Source organism: Lepisma saccharinum, chromosome 3, assembly GCF_977018435.1.
Source record: "Lepisma saccharinum chromosome 3, izLepSacc3.1, whole genome shotgun sequence".
Taxonomy (NCBI): Eukaryota; Metazoa; Arthropoda; class Insecta; order Zygentoma; family Lepismatidae; genus Lepisma; species Lepisma saccharinum.
The window spans coordinates 128,908,987-128,920,799 of NC_139231.1; the positions used below are offsets into that span (position 1 = coordinate 128,908,987).

An 11,813-nucleotide genomic window follows, 5' to 3' on the forward strand; every position below is an offset into this window, starting at 1 on the left:
CTGATAAACTAAAACAAAAAGGGGTAAAGTTAGTATACAGGGTGCTCAGAAACTCCCCTTACAAACTCCTAGGGCTAGTAGAGGGGACTGAGTAGAAAATATGTGTAATAGGAACCCATGTCCGGAAACGTACAGTTCCCATGCTACAACCATGACAATGTGTAGATGTGCCTGCGTTCGTATGCAATTAGGTAGGCAGTACATGACGTCAGAAGATCACCTGATGGCACGTGACATCTACCCTGCCACAGTATCCTGCCTGGAGCCCCATTCACGTGCCTGTGCGTCTCCGATGAACATGGTTGAGTACACAGACATGATTCTTGTGTATGGTGGAGCGGAAGGGAATGGAAGAGCATCTCGTCGGCTGTATCAAGAGCGTTATCCACAACATGCGACTCCATTGCATACCCTTTTGCCAGCATTACGCAACAGCTCTGAGAACGAGGTACCTTCACCACCGACAGGAAGGACTGTGGTGCTCCAAAAAGACACTGCATGCCCGAATTGGAAGAGGCTGTACTGCACCACGTTGAACAGGACCCGTCAACAAGTACGCGAACAATTGTGCGTGCAATGGGTGTTTCTCGCAGCATCGTGTGGGAGGTTCTGTATGAGCAACAACTACATCCTTACCACCATCAAAGGGTACAGGCTTTGAGACCAGGTGATTTTGTACCACGTGTTAACTTCTGAACGCCGAGCTCTGTTCACAGATGAATGTAAATTCACTAGGGAGTGTGTTCTCAATTCTCGAAACAGCCATGTCTGGGCAGACAAAAACCCTCATGCAACGCATGTCCGGGGATTCCAGCACAAATTTGCTATCAATGTGTGGGCAGGTATTCTGGATGGTCATGTGATTGGGCCGTACCTTCTTCCAGCCAGGCTAACGGGTGCTGCGTACTTGATCTTCCTACAGGAAGTATTGGCCCTGTTCTTGGATGTTGTGCCATTGAACGTCCGTCAGGAACTGTGGTTTCAGCACGATGACGCACCGCCTCACTTTACAAGTGACATTCGGAGACATCTTAAACAAAGATTCAGGCAAAGATGGATAGGCTGAGGTGGTCCAACCGTGTGGCCCCCAACGATCGCCTCATTTAACATCATTGGACTATTTCTTGTGGGGTCGTATGAAGAGTATGGTGTACGAGACTCCTGTAGACAGAGGACGAACTGCTGGCACGAGTTATAGTCGCTGCACAAGAGATTGACGGGACACCAGGTGTATGGATCGAGTGTACCGGAACATGATTCGCCGGTACAATGTGTGCAAAGACGTTAGTGGTCGTCACATCGAGTCACTGTTGTAGTTGAGCAGTGCCGTATGCGACACATCCAGTGCAGAAACAAATTGTTGCGTTCCACTGTTGATACAGGTGTTATTGTGATCAATGAATAGTACATTTCTTGGCATTGTTACCAAATAAATTTGTTTGTAACGGGTTTTCGTAAATAATTGTCGGGGTTTCCTCATTGTTGTAACCGATTTGGGTGAATGACACGGTGAACACAAATGCACGATATTCTTGAGAAACTCAACAAGTTTTGTTCCTTATTTGTTTCATAGACCTCTGTTTCCAGATTCTGCCGCTAGGCGGCAGTTTTCCAAAATGGCGGATATTTCTAGTGAGAAGGCGTTCTGTGTCCTTGAATATCACGCAACGAGGTCTGTTACAGTTGTGCAATGACATTTTCGTGCACGATATCGGAAAGATGCACCGTCAGACAATTCGATTAGAAGCTGGTATGCAGTTCAAAGGAAAAGGTTGCATTTGTAAAGGCAAAAGCAGTGGTCGACCATCAGTGCTGGAACATGATGTGGAGCGAGTTCGTGAAACCTATCTACGGAGCCCGAAGAAATCGATTCCTGCTGGATACAAGGAACTAGACATTACGAAGACAACATTATGGAGTGATCTACGAAAACGGCTCAACATCAAACCATACCGCCTAAGTCTGCATCAAAAGCTAACACGTAACAACAGTCGTGTACGGGAAACGTTCGCCAGCGATATGCAAAATCTCATGACTGACGACGACAATTTCATCAAGAATTTAGTTTCCACTGACGAGGTGACATTCCACCTAAGTGGAAAAGTAAACACACACAATGTACGCATATGGGGAACGGAAAATCCTCATCAGTTTGTTGAATTGGTTCGGGACTCACCTAAAGTGAATGTTTCTTGTGCTGTGTCATGAGAAAAGGTGTATGGTCCATTCTTCTTCATGGAGAAAACGGTTATACTCCTCGTCCTGATTCCAACCTCACTTTACTTCAAAGAAAGTTCCGAAAGATCAGTTTTCCCCCTAAGAACAACATGTCAGATCCACGTGGAATCCAATAAATCGTCCCTTGAAACCTTTCCCACCAATAGCGTTCGTCCAAGAAATGACAGCTCTCGTCAATTCCACGTGGACTTGATGAGATGTTGCTAATTCAGTTTCTTTAGAGATTTTTGAACGCGAAGTTGCGGTTGCGTTATCTTTGCTAGGTTGTGTTATCGTATTGTGCTACTTATTTATACAATATAAAGACCTTGGGAGCATAACCTGGCAGTGAATGGATGGATGTCTAAACACTGCAGGCAAAAGTGACAACATCGCTTTACAGAAAAACAGGTGGTGGCTCGAAACCAGATACGGTTCCGGTCAGTTTCCTCTGGGGTTGTGTCAAAGATGCCGAACTGCTACTACGTTCAGGACTTCAGCTTTACGGGATTGACATTCCTGGATATGTTGAACGAGTGGCTATTTCCTCAACTGGAAGAAGATTCTAACACCTTCATCATGCAATTGGATGGAGCCCCACCTCATTTCCACTGTGAAGTGTGATCATTGCTCAACAGAAAATTAGCACAACGTTGGATTGGGCACGGGAGTGATGAGGATGAAAACCTTTTATCATGGCCGCCTTGTTCCCCTGACCTTTCTCCTTGCCATTTTTTTTCTCTGGGGATAGGTAAAAGATACCGTTTACTATCCTCCATTACCCACTACCATCGAGGAACTGAAAACACGCATAACGAATTCCATCAACAGTGTTACACGTGATATGCTATCCCGAGTGTGGCAGGAAATGAACTATCGCTTAGATATCTGCAGGATATCGCAAGGCGAGCACATGGAACATTTGTGACTTTGTCCTAAAACTTGGTGAGTTTTCTAACATTTTGCAAAAAATTGCATGTATCTACCTTTATTACATAAAATACAGTGCTGGTTTGTAACCCCGACAATCATTTACGAAAACCCTGTATTATGGACTCAGGTGATCTTCTGACGTCAAGTACTGCCTACATGGTTGCATACAAACACAGGCACATCTGACACATTGTCATAGTTGCAGCACAGAAACTGTACAATTACGGACATGCGTTCCTATTCCAAATATTGTCTACTCAGTCCCCTCTACTAGCCCTAAGAATTTGTAAGGGAAATTTCCGAGCACCCTGTATAGATTCATTACATTCATTTCAATTTGAATTTAAAATTTTGGGTGCGTCAGCACTTAGGCTATTTTGTACCCGTCACTTTAGATGAGGTCCAGCACCTTACCATAAGGAAGTAACAACTCTAATGTCGTGTCGTAACTAAAATATTAAAATATTCTGACTGGTTAAAAGCTGAGGCCGTTAGGCACTCAGCACACAAAACACAGGACAACACACGGAATTATACTGGCCATTGGGCCAGTCGCCAGAGCCTCCTTCGTCTACAAAATGCAGTCCAGGGTGTACTATGTGGAAGTGAGGTTGACAATTGGGTGTACTATGTGGAAGGTCACCCCTTACACTCCTCATTACATTCATACATACCCAACATAATCATGAACCAAATTGGGACACTTGTCATATCGATGTAGAAGTTATTTTTCTCCCTCTTGTCATAGCAAGTTCACATTGGGAACTCAGCTCATCTACTTCATAACTTCCAAAATAATAATTCACGAGGATTTGTCCATACACAACATCACATATATTCCAATGAATACTAGTTGCACTGTGCCCTTCAGCTTGCAAAAGTCAAATGTCACCATGGCAACTCAATTTGGTTATGTTTACATGCTTATCGGAGGTACTGATGTGAGCTGTTCGAGGCTGGCAGGAACTTTCTATGATGAAGGGACAAAAAGAATGTTCACTGATAATGGTAAGTGTCTCAATATGCTTGGTTATTATGTTAAGAATTACATAGTGTAGATATGTATGTGGGCTGTTCAATAATTTTTGCCTTCTGGCCTGTAACTTTTTTATTGAGTGAAGGGAGTTTATGATTTTACATTTAAATAAAAGTTTGGAATGTCTGCTCTCAGAGGATGTTTTCTGTTTGAGCTAGTGCCACTGACGATGGAGTAGTAGCATGAACGATGTCGGACTACAATGAAATACAGTTCAAGCAGCATGCTGTGATTTAATTTCTGGCTGCGGAAGATGTTCCAACTATCAAAATCCACTGTCGGATGCATGCCATACATGGGGAAGCATGCGTTGATGTTAGCACGGCCAGGAGATGAGTGCGGACTGCACACACGGACAACCCTGCCACAGCCACTTTGAAAGACAAGCACTGCATTCACTTGAGAGATGGTGGTGCATGTTGATGAACTGATTTGCAGTAAATGCCTCATTAAACAGAGGGAGATCTTAGATATCCTGTGCATGTCACTTGAAACAGTGAATCACATCTTCAAGGTCGACCTTGGGTTAAAAAAAAGTGTGTTCCAGGTTGGTTCCTTGTCAGCTGACAAACGATTGCCAACCTCATTTTTCTGACAGAATGGAGAAAGTAGTGCATCAATGGTGGTGGAGACTAAAGTCCACCCATCCAAAGAACGGACTTGAGGAAACCCAGACTTTCCGCCTCCAGTTCAAGGGGGAAAAAGTGGTGTTGCTACATGCATTCATTTTGTCCAGTCGTACACACACCTCTTCCTGTCAACATGCTCCCTTCGCTCGCATTTCAGGGAGAGGCAGGGAATCGGAAACCCATGCACTTGCTACATGGCAGCAAACATTAGGCTTGGCCTTGTTGAGAGTGCCACCTGTTTCGAAAACAACTCTAAATGAAAAATTTGGCAACACAGAGTACCATGAGAACTTCCCCTCAACACAGCAACTGGACAAATCTGATTGGTTTAGCGGTTCATGTTACCTTCCTTGGCTTTCAACAGAAAAGATAAAAATAGAATTTCCGGGCAGGAACCACTGTACATTGAGAAGTGAAATCATAAACTTCCCTTAATCAATAAAAAGATATAGTCCAGGAGGCAAAACTTGTTGAACAACCTATGTACAAGGCATATTCAACATATAACCAAAATTTTTCCAATAAAATCTCCCATTAATATGCCTATGAAGATGAAACTTTGTATGCTTGTTCCACTCGAGGCCTTGTATTAACAGTGGATGCACCACAGCATGGTAAAAAAAGCTGTGGGTTAACAGCTGAAGCCACCACAACTATTTGAAGTGAAATGAAGTAATCATGTGTTAAATTACAATATGAATTATTTAAGTAATAAGGAATTTCATTTCTCATCATTCGTACCATGCACACTTGACACGTGTTAGATAAATATGGTTAAATTTTCAGATTTCCAGCAATTGCAAAACATAGCTTATATCTTCATAGACATTTTCCAGAACTACCAAGATCTGTGCAACTTTTGAAACATTCGGGAGTCGAGTACGTCTAGACTGTAATTTGAAGAAAGAAAGAAAGAAAGAAAAGAAGGGAAAAAAAATCCTTGGATTTTACAGGTCCAAATTACTATATTTCACAATTCTAAATATAAATTTTAAAACATGAGCATAATCTTCATAAGGCAGCCTTATTCAGAATTAAAAATTAATTATTTATCTTATAAAAAATTGATTTCAATTTATTATGAGTATGCTTATGCATACAATGATTACTTAAAACAGAAATATGAAAACATATTGCAATTACAAGGCTGATGATGGTAATTAAACAATTATTGTTACAAGGAGAATCCATAACCAAAAATACACATACAGTGAAACTCTGATTTTACGTTTCCAGATTCTACACTTTCCTGCATTTTAAGTTTTACATCCTCGTTCCCTGAAAAAGGTCAAATAGAAGTTCCACTGTACATATGTATGGGTGGTAGATACTATGATTTGTATGTGATTGAAGTATTATAATTTAGATAATTTAAAAATAGAAACAAGGTCAGAAACAAAACAACAAGAATAATAACAAAAATAAACAAACCCTTTCAGCAATTCCTAATTCTTCTGCTAAATGTTTCAGATGAGAAAGTGTTTCGGACAAGTGCCTGCATCCATGCCAGGCATATCGATTTTTCCCAATCTGAAAGAAGGAAAAGAATTTTAGTCCAAATTTTCATTTAACTTACTTGACGTATCAGTATGTAGGTTATCTTGCATGTGCTCACAAATCTTAAATCAATTCAAACAACTTTTTGTAAAAAAAATGCCAAATTATGTATGGTGAATACAAACTTAAATTGCCAAAATACCACTTACAAATGCCTGTATCTTCATGTGTCATTATGAACAATTGCATTACTGGTTCATGTCTGGTAGCACAAAGCATCAACACAAGTCATAACAGCGCTTATCACAGCATGCTACAATGTCAGGGGACCTGGGTTCGAATCCTGTCCTGGGCATGGGTGTTCTTTGGGTGTCCATCATTTTCATCATATCATCACTCATCCTCATTCACAATTATCGAAAAGTGGCAGAAAAGTAAAGTAAAATAAAACAAATCAAACAAGTCATAACGATGCCACGTGGATGCAATAGTGGCTTGGATTCCACTTGAAATTGTAGGCCCAGTCCCAATTCTTATCTGTGCCTAGGGATGTGCCGAAGCCGATTACAGATGTATGAAAATCAGCCGAAATTAACATATCGGCATCGGTATCGGAATCGGCAAAAATCCGATATTTAAACCGGTACAGATTATACTAGAGTTTTTACCTTCTAATAAGTTTTATATTCTAGTTTTGTAAGATTTATTGAAAATTTGGTTATGATTCGTCATTATTATAGAGTCTTTGTAATAAAATTATTGCAAACTCATTCAGAGGATCAACCTAACTATACATCGGAAATAAAACAGTACATTGCTGAACCAGGATCTGCTGTTGTACTGGAAATTCAAAAATGAATATTCAAACCTGAAGCAAGTCCTGAGAAAATACTTGGGCATACCTGCTGCATCAGTATTCAGTGATTGAGTGTTCAATGTTGCTGAACAGATTTGCGATAAGAGAAGAAGTAGGTTACTTCCTGAAGTGCTTCCAAATCTCGTGTTTCTGAAGTTGAATCTGGCATAACAGGAATTCATTTTGCATTTCAAAGAACTGCTTGTGTACTAATGTTTAATCTCTTGAGAATCCATGTTCTTCTTAAAGGTTCACATAACATTTTGTAGATACAAATGTACATTCACATCTCTTGAGAATATATATGTATATATTAATACATATGATATACAATAGAAATGTACATAGCAAATTTATTTTTGTCATGCTGAAAATAACATCCCATTTCTGTTTAATAATCTTATGTATCGGAATCGGTTAAATATCGGCATCGGTATCGGTTCCAAAAATTATTGGTGAGTACAACGGCATCGGTAAATTTTCAGCTTCGTCACATCCCTATCTGTGCCTAAGACGGACTTTAAGTAAGGAAACAACAACTCAAAGTTAAATAAAACATAATATCCTATCAGAAATTAGCACAAACATGAAGTCAAGTAATTGATGAGAGCGATTGCTGCTTAGTTTGAGTGCATCAGTGCCTACAAAGGAAAAAGTCCTATGCATTAGTTATTAACTTGCTACAAATGAAAGTGGTAAGGTTGACGAAGGAGCAGTGCAGATTGAGTCTTTATCCACCGACATGTACATCATTTTATACTGCTGTATGGTTATTGAGCAGTTCAGACAAAATCTTTTAAGCTGAGGACATGTACATGTTTTTACACTGTTAAAAAGTTTTTAGTGTACAATAAGAGGATTATCAGAGCCTGTTTGTTGTGGTCAAGAGTAAATAAATATTTGTTTAACCATCAAGATATAAAAATGTCACTTACACACATCTGTGTCCTCTTCTTCATTAAACCAACTCCGCATAACATCTGAATGTAACCCAATATTAACTTTATAATATTACATCACTTAGAAGAGCAGCAGAACAATGCAGCTGAGCTTAGAACAAAGATAAAGAAAGAACATTCAGCTACACAAAAGCACTCAGATGTAGTATAATTCACAGTGTTGCAATCTCGCAATGAATATCAATTGGTGACACTGGTCACCCACATGCCTAACAGAGGGTTAACTAGGAACTGGTGTAAGCCTAGTGGAAAGGATTAGAAAGCATACCTTCGATGCCATCTGAAGACTCTCCAGTACATTAATTATGTCATATAATCTTCTTCTCTCTGTCCCAAGGGTATTTGCAACTTGATCCAAAGATATTTCCATGGCAGCACCATTGTCAATATTTAAAGGATAAAACACGAGAAACCTGAAATGTGTGTACAATGAATTAACTTACGTGAAATGGTTCATGACCTCTTGTCTTCATTATCACTTATACACGGCAATTTTAGTTTCAAAGAAATTGTTATGGAAAAAGATGTTAATATTGACATGTATTATATTGCACAGGGTGGTTATTTTAAAACAAGATAAAATTCAAGTATAATTCTAGGTTTCCCCAGGATAAATTTTCCAAATTTCAATCTACATTTTCCACTTACAAAAAAAAGTAAGGGTTAATCCATATTTAATTCCTACAATTCAGAGACTTCCTGGTCCCCTAGGAATGTGAAGTTTTAGCTTATTACAATATAAAATTGACATATTATTTGACTAGTTGATTTTAAATGGATTCCACTAGGGATGTGCCGAAGCCGATTACAGATGTATGAAAATCGGCCGAAATTGACACATCGGCATCGGTATCGGAATCGGCAAAAATCCGATATTTAAACCGGTACAGATTATACTAGAGTTTTACCTTCTAACAAGTTTTATATTCTAGTTTTGTAAGATTTATTGAAAATTTGGTTATGATTCGTCATTATTGTAGAGTTTTTGTAATAAAATTATTGCAAACTCTCATTCAGAGGATCAACCTACCTATAAATCGGAAATAAAACAGCACATTGCTGAACCAGGAACTGCTGTTGTATTGGAAATTAAAAAGTGAGTATTCAAACCTGAAGCAAGTGCTGAGAAAATACTTGAGCATACCTGCTGCATCAGTATTCAGTGATTGAGTGTTCAGTGTTGCTGAACAGATTTGCGATAAGAGAAGAAGTAGGTTACTTCCTGAAGTGCTTCCAAATCTCGTGTTTCTGAAGTTGAAACTGGCAGAACAGGAATTAATTTTGCATTTCAAAGAACTGCTTGTGTACTAATGTTAAATCTCTAGGTTCACATAACCTTTTGAAGATGCAAATGTACATTCGCATCTCTTGAGAATATATATGTATATACATATGATATGCAATAGAAATGTACATAGCAAATTTATTTTTGTCATGCTGAAAATAACATCCCATTTCTGTTTAATAATCTTATGTATCGGAATCGGTCAAATATCGGCATCGGTATCGGTTCCAAAAATTATCGGTGAGTACATCGGCATCGGTAAATTTTCAGCTTCGTCACATCCCTAGATTCCACTAATTCTGAAAAAAAGCAAATTTCCAGACTTTTCCAAGCTAAGCAAGCAATTTTAAAAATATATTTCCAAACCATTTGGTGATGCTTTACCACACCATTCTTTAATATTTAAGTGTTAAACTGCAATTGCTATTCAGGAGAATACAGTTCATTCAACAAAGTTAAAAGTAAATGGACAACAATTTACTACAAAAACATTTTTATACAGAATACCTCTGCATCATGAAGCTGGTTCAAGAAGAAAATTATTTTTGTCTTCAAATCCTGAAAAAATACAAAGATTTTCCGGGACTTTTCATGGCTTTGGGAAGTATTTTCAAAATTGCCTGACTTTTTCATATCAGTGGGACAGGGGCGGCACCAGAAATTTTCGACAGGGTGGGCAGAAGCTCCATATTTGATAGATTAGGGTGGGCAGTATAAATGTAAGACCATATATAGTATATATGTGTATGTGACGTATTTATCCCCCTCTCTCTTACACTCCCGATTTTCCTCTTACTTCTTTTCCCTTTCCTATTCTTGTTTTCCTCATTATTATTTTCTAATGTATTCTCGCATCTTGTTCCATTTCCTTTTGCTTTGTCTCTGATGGACACAAACATTTCAAGGAAGTGTTTACCCATGCGCAGCCATACATTCTAATCACATTCTTTCATGCATGTTAATACAGTGAAATAAATGTGAATTAGGTTTAAGCTTGTGTTGCAAATACAAGACACATACTTGATTTATGTATTCGGCGACAATGATAGAAAGTGCGATGGTAGACAATCGTGAAGTAATTTAAATGCATGTTCCTGAGCATAGTATTTTCATCGTATGAGTTTTTGACTGAAAGAGTTTTCTTACTCTTTGGGGGTCACTTTTCTTAGCTTACAAGATTTGTACAACACACAAATCTATCTGAATGTTTTGCAGTAGCGGCGATTGGGTGCCAACATTTGAGGGGCAAGGACAATATATGTTAGGCTTAGCATAAAGAGGACATAGTGCGGGGGCAAAATGTGGCGGAGAGTAGGCATACGCCACTTCCTGCTCCTCCTAATCGCCACCACTGAATGTTTGGATTAAAATGATGTCTTATCAGGTATAATTTAAAACACACACGGAAAACCAATTCTTTTTTCATTGTCCATGAAGTATTCATAGGCTAATGAAAGGCTACTTTGACAAAATATCACTCATAAGTAATAAACAAGTAAGATTGAAAAATCTGTTCAGAATTGAAAAGATTATTAGCTAAGTTGCTATTTGTTTTCGGAACTGTCATGTAATGCGGGAGAAGAAATACATGTATGGTTACATGAACGTATTTTCTGAGGTAACAAAATGATTTAGGACACAAGGAATTCATCAAAGTTGATCACCGTATCAGTAATAATTCATCTCTTTTTCATAGATGTCTTGGGTTGTATGGCGTGACCATTTCGAACACACTAGAATGTCAACCTCTATCCTGTGCAGCATACCCTGGAAACTTTTTTCCTTCAGGGCATCGAATCCCTGGCGCCTGGAACCAATGTCAAATTAATAATTTATTAGGGTTGTATTTTGAGTGTCAGCATGTGTTTGTTTTCGACCCTTGGTTACTTCATCTAATCACCACTGAACCTTATAACGTCGTCATTATCAAAATTAGCAGAAAAATGACTTAAAATAAAACAAATCAACCAGAACTTACTCTTCCAAAAATGGAGTTTCATTAGTTCATACCTCTTAGAAAGTTGAGGTAGTAGTTTCAATTGCACAGCGCTTCATTACTTGATGAAGGCAGCTAATTCCGTAAACAATGACATTGATTTCTGAAAGTCTCAAATATTTGTCTCAGGGCAATCACCCGCTTAAAACAGACACATCTTCTGTGGTGATAAAATACACGTTTGGTGCAAGTTCTTTCTGTATATATTTTTTCCCCAATGGCATAACGCTGTCGTTTTAATAGAGAGGTCCTGTATTCGACTCCCCCTCCTCTGGTGGATGCACAATGCACACTGGTTCGGACTACACGTTAAACTGTAGATTTATTCACGATTAGCCTATCTGAGCATAAAAGTGGGCTTAAAAACGAACTAACAAAATAGTCTTCTATATACTTCGTGACATA

At 38.8% G+C, this 11,813-nt stretch overlaps 1 protein-coding gene across 1 annotated transcript in view; it reads right to left on the reverse strand.

Annotated features, from left to right (window-relative positions):
- Positions 1–11,813, reverse strand: part of LOC145985679 (uncharacterized) — a 68,885-nt gene that overhangs the window by 25,199 nt on the left and 31,873 nt on the right. The window contains exons 8-10 of the mRNA XM_083119748.1: positions 8,813–8,834; positions 8,396–8,540; positions 6,247–6,345 (exon numbers count right to left, since the gene is read on the reverse strand). Of these exons, the coding sequence (XP_082975874.1) occupies positions 6,247–6,345; positions 8,396–8,540; positions 8,813–8,834 (266 nt within the window). The remainder of the gene's footprint in view (positions 1–6,246; positions 6,346–8,395; positions 8,541–8,812; positions 8,835–11,813) is intronic.